This window comes from Apostichopus japonicus, chromosome 3 (genome assembly GCF_037975245.1).
Source record: "Apostichopus japonicus isolate 1M-3 chromosome 3, ASM3797524v1, whole genome shotgun sequence".
In the NCBI taxonomy this organism is placed as follows: domain Eukaryota; kingdom Metazoa; phylum Echinodermata; class Holothuroidea; order Aspidochirotida; family Stichopodidae; genus Apostichopus; species Apostichopus japonicus.
The window spans coordinates 10,511,654-10,523,016 of NC_092563.1; the positions used below are offsets into that span (position 1 = coordinate 10,511,654).

Sequence of the window (11,363 nt, forward strand, 5' to 3'; positions counted from 1 at the left end):
CTTCAGGAGTCAGGACACATATTTCTCAGTTACTCTATCAATCAAGAGATTCCATATACAGTATAAACTTGTAAAGTGTGGAATCACTAAGCTTGCTGGCTTTCTGGTTGTACAAAACTTGTCATACATATGCTAAACTTAATACAAAAGATTCTCATTTGAAGAAAAATGGAATATTCCATGCCATTCATGTGTCCTTGCCATAAATACATACAATATGGTGACTTCTCAACCTGTGATAGTGTCACTTTACATTTCTATTACTCATGAGAGGAACCAGCAAGAGGAATTATAAAGCAATTTAGAGATCAAACTGAGTTTATTAAACATTGAATTATGAAAACTAGACTTCAAAAGAATTCCTCATACTCCCAAGCACTACCATCAAATGTCACACACATAATTTATATCAATAAGTTCTTAAATAAGTTTCTGCAATGCTAGAACAATGTCAACAACTTGTTTGACAAAAAACTATGAAATTCTACAAGTCATGGAAAGTGACTATACAGTACATCTTAGTGAAAGAATATAATTATCTCAAGATCAGCAACTTAAACAGTTAGTTGGGTTTAGTTACGTTTCTTTAATACAGATGTCACATGGATATAATAACCTAAACAAAGCACAAGCAAATAACAGAAAACTGACATGGATATAATTGAAATAACAGAGAAGATATTGGCTAGAATCATTGTCGTACGTGTAGGTTGAAAATATTACAAACCATTTGAATCAGGTTAGTGATCCTCGCAAGAAATCACTGCACAAAAATATAAGTATATAAGAAACCAACATAAACAAACCATTAGAGAGTTTGACTTTGGCAATAGTCTATCATTATATGATCCAAGCTGAAGGATGTTTTCAATAGACCTGTATTATTATTTAGCCTACTGTAGCAGAATATAAATATTGCCATAAAAAAAATGTAATCGCAAAACATGCAGATAGTGCTTTTCAACACTGCCTGCTTGCAGAAACTGCAGCAAGATGTAACTTAGTTTCATGAAATACTTTACACCAGGATATGGAATTTAAGAGAAAGTTGCCTTTTTGATTCCTTGCTACAGGCAAAAGAAAGTGTGCAGTGGTGATGGTGTACAAGTAACTTCTTGTTTTCTGTGAAATTAAAGGTCATTTGATGTGAACAGAGGCTAAAGTCTGAAAACCTAGTAAATGTGATTACTTCAAACTAAACCTTGGATAAAATTCATATTTAGTATGTGGATCCATTTTATTGAGTACAAAAATGCAAAGTCAACTGAGGTTCACAGAGGTCAAAGTTTGAGACCATAGTATTAAATTACAATAGCTGAAACTTCATACTTGGTATGTGGATCCATCCTATCAAGCATAAACCCTTATGTGCAATATAACCTATTTACCACAATCACCCCATCAAAATATGAAAATTAGCTTTAAGCTATTCATGATATTATTCAAAGTAAATAAGGATGCCATCTGCTTGCAAGATGACAGACTTAGCCTTCAGTTGTCTCATTGGAGCGAATATATCACTAGCCTATGAAATAGAATTTATATTCTTCTCTTTAAGACAACTTATGTAATAATCCAAAAGTTAACAGTTTAGTACTTATTTCAAGTGTATCGTAGCCCACACTTTCATTCCAGTCATCATTAGATTGATGGAAACTTGCTTTTTATAGACAGTCAGTGTAATATGTGATCAGAGAAATGTCTGTCAGTTGCCCAGATGCCAAAGGAAAGAGAGCTATACCAGGTTATCGGAAAGTGTTCTTTCTTCTGGTTCTGAAGAACTCATCTATTTGTACACCATATTAAGTCCAGTGAGAAATTACTGATTAATCACTCATTACCGACAAGTGTGTAACAAATCTATTTCAAATGGATCATATGTGTGATATAATAAAATGCAATCATAACATGAAAACTGTAGCCTAACGCTATGTTGTTGTAAGGCTTGCAAATGTTAATTCATTTTGAAGGAAGGTTTCATTCGTCCACTGTATGCAATGTAACTGACCTTCTTCCGTGTGAGCTATCTCTTCTACTTGTTTCTGTCAAACCTGAAGAACCATCCTTGATGTTGGTTCCATATGTGCTCCAGGATTCAACAGTATTTGTCATATCTCGTTTACTACTGTCAGTGTTTGGACCTATCCTGCTATTACCTGGGTTTGCTTTAGAGGTTGCAAATCTCGATTTTAGTTTCATCCAGTATACACAAATGACACCCATATTTCCATCACCTTTGCTGCTACATTCCCTTCTTGATTTTCCTGCCAGTATTAAGACGATGAAACACAGTGATATCTCTTCGAGTCTCATCAGGGTCTGGAATACCCACCAGGGCCAGGCTGCAACAAAGGTTAAATCTGAATATACACCAAAGACACCGGCAGCTCCATAGAGATGAGTGATGCAGTTACACAGTGCCACAGTACCACATGCAAAAATCAATCTCTCCAACCTCTGGGCTCCTTGGTCTGCATTTAAAACTGGAATTTAGAACAAAAGGAAATAATATCAAACAAAGAAAAAACAATGCTAGACCGTGAACCAATACTTTCAGTGGCCCTGGAATGATCACGTTAAACAAAGTAGGTCTAACTACTTTTTAAGAATAGCACACAGCCACACATTTATAAATACGCATAGTTTTGTTGACTTGCTGACTCTCAGTAACTAAAACTTTCGGAAGAAAAGATCCTCCCGTTGCTGCATCACAATAATAAGGTTAATATTAAGGTTGGTTAATGTTAAGGTTAATATATGCTATTTTCTTGCAATGGCAATTGACAAATGATCAAGATGATGGGTGAATTCATAATATTTGTAGAGTTTATGCCAAAAGATATTAATGCATTGATCAGATATTAACATGTGTTAGACTAAACTTGACAACTTCTCATAAACATTATATTGTGTAGTCACTCATCATGCATGACATATTGACAACAATTATCAAGATGTTGCAATGTTATCGTAAACGTGACAAGCATTGGCATTAACCCTCTTCCGGTATGTATATGGGTTCATGCAGCTTTCCTCTTCACGGAAGGGAAAACTTAAAAATATATGTAAAAACTTCAAAATTTGAAAGTGCGGTCCATATATCCTTCGTGACAAACATTACAAGTTGTCATAATGGAGTATATTTGTTCAACAATAATATTAGCAAGCGGTGAGCCGGGTTGGGGCAGGGGGGGGGGGGGAGTTCGCCCTTCCCAAAATGTGAGCAAGAGAAAGAAAGAGAGAAATGCGGGGAGAATTTAAAAGTTGAACTTGAAGGTTTAAAGTCTTGTTCAAGTCCTCTCACAGGACTTTACAACTTGACCCTGGTAACTTGTCACACCTATACACCAAAGAGTGCGCAATTCAATCAATCTCTCCTGGGGCACCACAGTGCACCAAATCGACATGTCCCCCGGGGGACTCCCCATAGTGTGCAGCCACAAACTGGTGCACATAACTATATTTACAAGTTACCTCGCAATTCCCCATGTATACACCTGGGTTGAAGAGAGGCAATCATGGGAGATAAAGAGCCTTGCCCAAGGACACAACGCAATGATCTGGCCAGGACTCGAACCTGCATTCTTTAGATCACAAGTCCATTTCTTGACCACAACGCCCCTCCAATCGAATTTGAAGAACAACGTGGAGCGATCACACACAAAGTTTCAGAAGTGTGAAAATTGGAATATCTCATCCCCATTTATGACTCAAATTAAATAAATTTCATAGGCATAGCGGTATATCTAAGCCTTTGTCCCTCACTATTGAAACGCCTACATAGCGTCGCTCTATCGAATTAAAAAAAAACACACAAATTGTAGGCTGCCTATGTATATGAGCAGAAATCGAACGAAAATGTGTTTGGCCTCTATATTCACTCGATTTGGCCGGTAATTTCTCTAAATTTGAACGGTTGTGTTACAGGAAAAACTGGTAACCCTGCTGTTGGCTGTAAACTAAGTGCAACTTCAAACTGGTATCACACCGTGGCAGTAATTATCGTATAGCTTCTAGGGGCGTCAATCATGGGGGATACGTCCCCCACTTTCTGAAGGGTGGGGGACAAGCGCGTAGCGAAGGAGGGGCGACTGCCCCTCCCCACCTCCCACCTTGAGCATATTTTTTTTTATGATATCTCTAGTAATTTCAAAATAGAAAATGCTTAGATGCTACTTACAAGGCCTGGGAAGAGCCATTTCCAGCGATCTGGGAGGCATAGGCAAAAATGTTTTTGTACGCTTCGCGCCAACCCACGGTGGCGCTACGCTTAGATAGTTTGCCTAGAGGTTTCACCCCTCCCTTGGCACTTTCCTCGCTACGCGCCTGGTGGGGGACAGCATATCAAATGCCCTCCAGGTTAGGGACTGACTCTTGTAGATGCTAGGCCAATCAGGTACAATCATGTAATTAATATTGTGTATTCAGTTTGTTAAGCAATACCACTCATGATAGTTTTTAAATGTTTTTGAGATAATCATATATTTAATAGGATTTTTGAGACAGGTACATATATGGTGCTAGTCTGTCATGCTGTGGTTATAACCAGGTTACTCATAACTCAAGTTCTAGCTTAGTAGATATGTAGCCTACATAATTATGTTCACAAAATATTTCATTTGTGTGATTGCATATTTAGGCTACGGCTACCATCAGAATGCCCTAGGGTGCTTTTATATCTTCAATTACCTCTGTTAAACAATGCATAAAGCAGAGCTTATAAAGTAACGTAACATTACAAAGGGATTTTACCGAATAATATTTTCTAATTCAACCTAAATTTCTAAAACATGGGATCTCAAAATTAATGATGTTTAGATGCAACTTAAATGTCTGGGAAGTGCCATTTCCGGCAATCTGGAAGGTATCTGTGGCAAGAAATTTCTAGCTATACGCTACATGTCAACCGATGGTGGCGCTCCGCGTAGATAGAGTTGTGATGGTCCCTTTGGTAAATGGCCCATCCACTAAAATTTCTTTAAAAAGGCTGTGGTGCATACGCAAATCAAAGCATCGCTACGTAACATTTGGACAAGACATGATGTTTCACGTTGTTCCTCAACTGTCCCCTAAAAGGGATTCTACCCAGGCTAGACATGTTGATAACATGATTATTTTATTCGTGTGTCCAAGTTTAAGAATGTTTACGTTTTTGGTTTAAGTTTCAATTTACTAATCATGATAAAGGCCCTAAGTTACAACCGGATGTTAAATAGATAAGACTTTACTTAGATAAGTCAGATGTGACTTTTGTCAAAATATATTTATGACTGCAATGTCAATTCAGGGACCAAGCAGAAGCAAACTTTAAAATATCTATTATTGAGTCCGTCGCCGTGGCCTCGCCCCTGGACCCCACCCAATAAAGGATTTGAACCAAGGAGCTCTCGGTTCTGTCCATGTTCAGTCATTTATGTACCTCCTCTCCCCCCCCCCCTTTTTCAATTGGTATGGACGTCCCTTCCCTGGACCACACGCATATAGCGCAAACTGTTCTAGTTGACTGTTCAATAAATTGGAACCCCCCCCCCCCAAAAAAAAATAATAATAATAATAATAATAATAAATAAACAGATGAAATCCTGGCTACACGCTGGGCTATTGGTAACCAACGACACGGACATCATTACTTTTGACAAGCGATTTTGTTTTGGTAACATCAGTCGCCAATAATATTGTTTAACGCTTTCGTTGTGGACAACATTGAACACGGACACAGATGTGAGCAGGTGACGTCAGATAAAGTGGGCATTGTGTCAAGTTTGAAGGTCTTATAGACACTTAACTTGTGAAATAATCATTTACACATATCAGAGTGCTTCGATATTGGCGATGTAACACGGAAAGTATCTAGCAATGACGCAAGAGTGTTGTTACAGCGAGTGTTTTGTGACCTTTCATTGACTGGTAACAGTATTCTTAGACAGTGGTCTGGGCGGATGACACCACAAACTAACAGGTTGCGGGCTTCTAATGCGTCATTTAGCAGAGATCGAGTGAATCTAAGCCCAGAATATGTATGATCATCGTGGGACGGAAGAGCACGTCGCACTGCTTCCACTTTGCTTGATTTGCGATAACCGTGATATACTCAAACATGGAAGGGAACATACGGTGCGTACTGCCTGAAAATATAATATGTTACTCAGGGGGTGTATACACCATGGGGAGAGTTATACCCCCCCCCCACCACCACCCCAAACCATTTGCTAAGAAAATCAAGGTAGGAATGCGTTCCAAATTTTCAGAGTAATTCCACATTTGTCATGTAGTTTTGCGCACGACAATTAATCGTCATTACAGAACAAGAAATACCTTAAAATTCTGCAGTTCCGGTGGTTTTGCTCGATCTTCACGAGCCACCCCTTGCGACTCCAGCCAATAACAGGGAACCCTTACCTCCCTTAATCTGAAGTACCTTTCTATATATGCCTCTGTTACATACACCAAAATCACACCACGGATGATAAAGTTTTGCACGAGCTTGCAAGAGTTGCGAATGTAAAAAGAAAAAAGCGTTTTAAAGCAAGCCCGTCCACTACCATTATCATATGTGGTAGAGGTGTTTATGCATGATGATTACCTCAACAAAACACCTAGCAAAACATCTGTTTAGGATGTATATCATGGTTTTAATGTTCCTCATCTATACGTACACTGAAGACTTAATCAAGTCTGTAAGATTGACAACCCAAGAGTTGTCCTCATTCATCACTTTGTATTCGTTGATGGAGATGATATTTGGATATGCCTATACATTGATGAACTTTGTAGTATTACCCAATTAATATTGGGTAATACTAAATCGTCGTCACTTATGATTCTACCAACAGACTCTCACAAATCAAATATGAAAGAACAATCAGAAATTATATGTATCAACTCCAAGTTGCGCAAATTGACAAAATTCCATCTCATGATATCTCCCAATCAGCGGTGCGTTATAGTAAGTTTTGCGTATTGTTTAGGAAGCAGAATACATATATTTTGACCAAATGGGGAATCGGGGTTGGGGTATGCGGTGGCTTTCTCCATTTGGCCAAATGCTTCCATCTTTTGAAAGATTATATCACTGTTTTGTGCTACACTTAGTTCTAGTACCCTGTTAGTATAATAATAATAATAATAATAATATATTTCCTATTCCGAAGGAGCTGCCTTACGAACGGTAATACATGTACCCATGGAACGTTACTAGAGGGGGGTGTGGGGGTGTCTCCCCCCCCCCCCAATGTTGGTAAAACTGACGATAGTTGGAAAATTTGTCTATATCGAATTTATATAAAGGCCTACGTGAGAACCTCAACCACTGAAAACTGTATGTTTTTACAGTATATTTTTATACTTATTTCTAAGAACTTTATTGGTCCTTGACGAAGATGATAGGCAGATTGTTATTTTTTGGTAATTCACTATGTGTCGTCGAATATAATTTATTGAACAAAAGAAGATTTCCCCTTTGTTACACTAAAATAGCTTTTGTAGTCAGTATTCTATGTAGCCTTCAAGCAGATAACTTACACTCAGTTGCTTACTTGCTTAACCAGAGATTCATAAGTTTGTGAAGTGAGGGCCAGTGGATGCAAATGTATCGAGAAAAGTTCGGAACATAAGTGCAGTCGCGAAAGATGGGGTGTCTGACTGACCGTGTCGTTGACGAGTAACGCGGGGGGGGGGAGGGGTATACAAGGTAGCAGTCGGAATTTTCTGGCTTCAAAACCCATCCAGTTGGAATTTCAGCCACCACACCCCCCACCCCCTAATGATCAGGCCTTTAGCTACGTCCCTGCATGTACCTACCCAACTGGTGGGGAGGGGGCTTAGTCTCTAAACTCGAAAGCATTTAAAATATAACAGTCATGACTGAACGTAATGCAGAACCGCGATAACAGTTGGGGGAATACAGTTAGAACATCCTACTTCCAAAGCTATATGCAGTATACTAACTACAGTATAGGAAACAAGAAATTTAACCTCAGCAAAGATGGATCTGTATTTTCAAAATGAATAACGACCGAACAGGCAAGTTTTTAATAAAAGATAGCTAATCAGTAATACTTAATTTATAGGTGTTACTTTAGGAAGAATGTTGCGGGTACGTATGTTAAATATCATTACTATAGCCTCGCCTGCATGTAAGCTACTCTCCTCTTTATTTGCGCTTGTTTTACTACATCAATGAAGCAGAGTTCACCTTTTTGAATACAAATTCACCATTCATTGATGTGACCAGATAAATGTTTCCTGAAACAATGCATTCATGCTTGGACATTTGTTATTCTAAAGTAAGAAGTGTTTGGTGAAATATTGACGCACCCGTTATACATTTCCAATTTTTCTTTACCTGCTATAACAGTCGCTATTACCTGTCCCCACCCACATTCAGTTGGTTTAAATACTGTAGTTTCGGGATCATATTGGTATTATTGATATACGCACTTACTTGGAGAATCCCGACTGGCTCTAAAGTTTCTTGAGATGAGGTAGCCGACACGATAGAAACCGACCGTTAAAAGTATACTCCATGTGACGTAGATCAGTTGGCATACCAATAGAAGCGCCTTCAATTGGAGGTAAAACGATAAGATGATATCTGATCCCAAGACAACGATGAAATGGCAGACACTGAGCTTAATGACAACGTGAAATTGTTGATACCTCGGTGGCCCGAGTGACACTTTGGTCGTATCAACTAGGACGAGGAGAAGTGTGGTCAGCATGGACGTCAAACAAGGGAACCCAACAGACCACATCAGTCGGGATGCTAAAAGAGAAATTCGATCGAGGGAGCCATATGGGTTCAAAACCAGAGAGATACCTCGACTTGAGCCGAACAACAGTAGAAGACCATTCAGAGATGTGCTCAGGCCTCGAGTGGTCACGGTTTTCGAGATAAATATCTCCACTAGAGTGGTGGTGGCCAAGGTCCCTATGAGGAACATGACGAAGGCAAATCCATAAATATGTATAAACCAAGCTACACCGAGGTACATATAAGCCGTAGTCCAGTCCGGTCCTGGCTCCGGCCAGGGTTCCGGTTCTGTTGGCACATCAATCTCTTCTTCGTTCTGCTGGTCCTCTCGATCTTCAAGTCCAAAATCTGATTTACAAAAGAGAGCAGTGAAACTTTACTTGTATTTGATTATACTCAATGAGCATTAAAATATCCAGCTATAGGGTGAACATTTACTTATGCATGCGTGTCTACGTCGTCTATTCAATCTAGCATATATGCTAGATTGGAGCAAAAAACCGATTCATTGATCAAAGCTTGCTGGGAACAATACAAAGGACAGTTCTTTATACAATCCAAATATCAAATGAGGTTTTTAGAACTTACAGTACCATTTGGATTTTGAACTTAAAGAAAACTGCATCATATAGAAGATACAGGGATAGGTTACTCGCCTGCATGCGACGAGTGTGGATAATCCTTACACATGTTTCCTCCTTCGTATTCTGTTCTCGTGTCGCACTGTTCGGTGGTGCCGACACCAGTAAATGGTATTGTCCTATACAGTACAAAAAAGTATCAATAAAGAAGTTATAATTTGACACTTACTAAGTTTGGGATTCTTTTGTGTTTTAATCACGTCTTCTTCATCTGAAGTATCTGACGTCACAATAATTGGTTTCTCTGACGCGAAGAACACAGGTGCCAATCCGATGCCTGGGTTTGTGTCCGGTCTTAATGTTGTAGGAGGCAGCAAGGTCCATAGTCGTGGGGAACTACCGAAATCGGCCAGCGGCAGATCGGACTTGTCGCGTTTTGGCCTTTTTTGTACAATTTGAACTTTTTTATTTTCTAATGTAGTTCCTTTCTTTTCGTCGTAAGTCCTATTGTAGAATTTTCTTACTATTTTGGGTATTCTAGTAAGATATAATTTTCTTTCTAGTGAAGATTTTCTTTCATCACTATTAACATTTCTAGAAATATTACGATGCATCATATTGTTCGAGGTATCTACTGGCTTTATTTTACGCACAATAGTTTTAATACCGTATTTCGTTTTAAAATTGTCTAACTTTTTCGCCGGGACATTCCCATATTTCTGGTCCCTTTCAGTAATAAGACTTTCTTTGTTGTCCATCGGTTGTCGATCTTTGCCATTTTTGGTAACGATATCACTTCTAGTTACCATGCCGTGTAATACGCCAACAGTGCCGCTATTAGTCCCAGTCGTCACTCGTTTGCAGGATAGGAGAATAGAGACAGTCAGTATGAATCTAAAATCCATCCTTCCCTCGGAAAGCTGCCAAACAGAATGAAAAGACAATTTATATTAAATGCACTGTGACATATCCATAGTCCATAATCTGAAACCTAACTACATCAACCCTGCAATATATACAATAAGTCCCTTCCATTGAACAGTGATTACTGTTCCCGTAACCACATTTCTAGTTTTTAACTCAGGTCACGTGAGGTGATAAGCAAGTACTGCGTCGGTTGTTTAAGTAGGAATTACCTCAAACAGTAGATGGAAGACTTACGGAAAGAGAAATACCAAAACTGGGAACGAAACACAACAGGAACAGGAACGTATAAATATAAAGAATATCCAAACTATGGTAGAAACAGTGCATGGAGGAAATAAGGATAAATAAATCCCTAAATTGGAAGAGAAACAGTAGATATTGTGGACACATGGATAAGAAAGTACCTTATCTGGGAAAGAAGGAGTAGACGTATGACTTCAGTTAAATAAATACCTTAACTACGGAGGAAACAGGATAGATGGAGACGTATAAGAATAAACGTGGAATAGTCAATGAACATTTAGTCTGCGCAGTGTTTATTAAATGAACAATTTGAAGTAAGTAAAAAAATGTTTACGAAATGACAAGTGTATAACCTAACCTACCTTTTGATACTTAATATTCGAGATATAAACAATTGCTTTAACTCACTCACTCTAGTCGATGGCTCCGTAAACACAGTGTTTGTGTAGAACTGACTGAAAAGGTAGGAACCAATAAATATCCAGAATGTTTTGCAAACGTTTTTTAATTCCTGTGTCGTACTGCTTTATTGATTGTTTCTTGTAATCGATTTCAATAACAACTCCCTGATTTAAGCAATTGTGTATGGTGACGATTGCCACAAGTATCAACAAGGTCTTCTCAACATTGGTTTATCAAGGTTGATCTTTATCACGGCTGAATTGATTTGATTGACGTAACCTAGAGTTCCGTAAGCGACGGTTGTCGTTTAAAAAAGATCGAACAGCCTTCAGAGAAAATTCATGACGTCGACAAAAACAAACCGAAGTGAAAATTGACAAATGGTCACTGGCCGCATTTATGGACGAAAAGGGACTATAGACTAAATGTGATTTCCTAACTCTATAGTATGTGTAATT

At 38.7% G+C, this 11,363-nt stretch overlaps 1 protein-coding gene across 1 annotated transcript; it reads right to left on the reverse strand.

Annotated features, from left to right (window-relative positions):
• Positions 1 to 566: 566 nt before the first annotated feature.
• LOC139962974 (uncharacterized) lies at positions 567 to 11,023 on the reverse strand. Its single transcript, XM_071963405.1, has 4 exons — positions 10,916 to 11,023; positions 9,563 to 10,253; positions 8,444 to 9,100; positions 567 to 2,483 (listed from the first exon to the last, which is right to left on the reverse strand). The coding sequence occupies exons 2-4, from the start codon at positions 10,236 to 10,238 to the stop codon at positions 1,978 to 1,980; spliced, it is 1,839 nt and encodes a 612-aa protein (XP_071819506.1). The 5' UTR covers positions 10,239 to 10,253; positions 10,916 to 11,023; the 3' UTR covers positions 567 to 1,977.
• Positions 11,024 to 11,363: the final 340 nt, after the last annotated feature.

Excerpts from the sequence above, each read along its gene's own strand:
- LOC139962974 (XM_071963405.1), bottom strand. The coding sequence starts at position 10,238 with ATGGATTTTAGATTCATACTGACTGTCTCTATTCTCCTATCCTGCAAA. Across the intron at positions 9,101-9,562 it reads ACAAAAGAATCCCAAACTTA|ATTTTGGACTTGAAGATCGA; the intron begins GTAAGTGTCAAA and ends TTTGTAAATCAG. Across the intron at positions 2,484-8,443 it reads AGCCAGTCGGGATTCTCCAA|TTTTAAATGCAGACCAAGGA; the intron begins GTAAGTGCGTAT and ends TCTAAATTCCAG.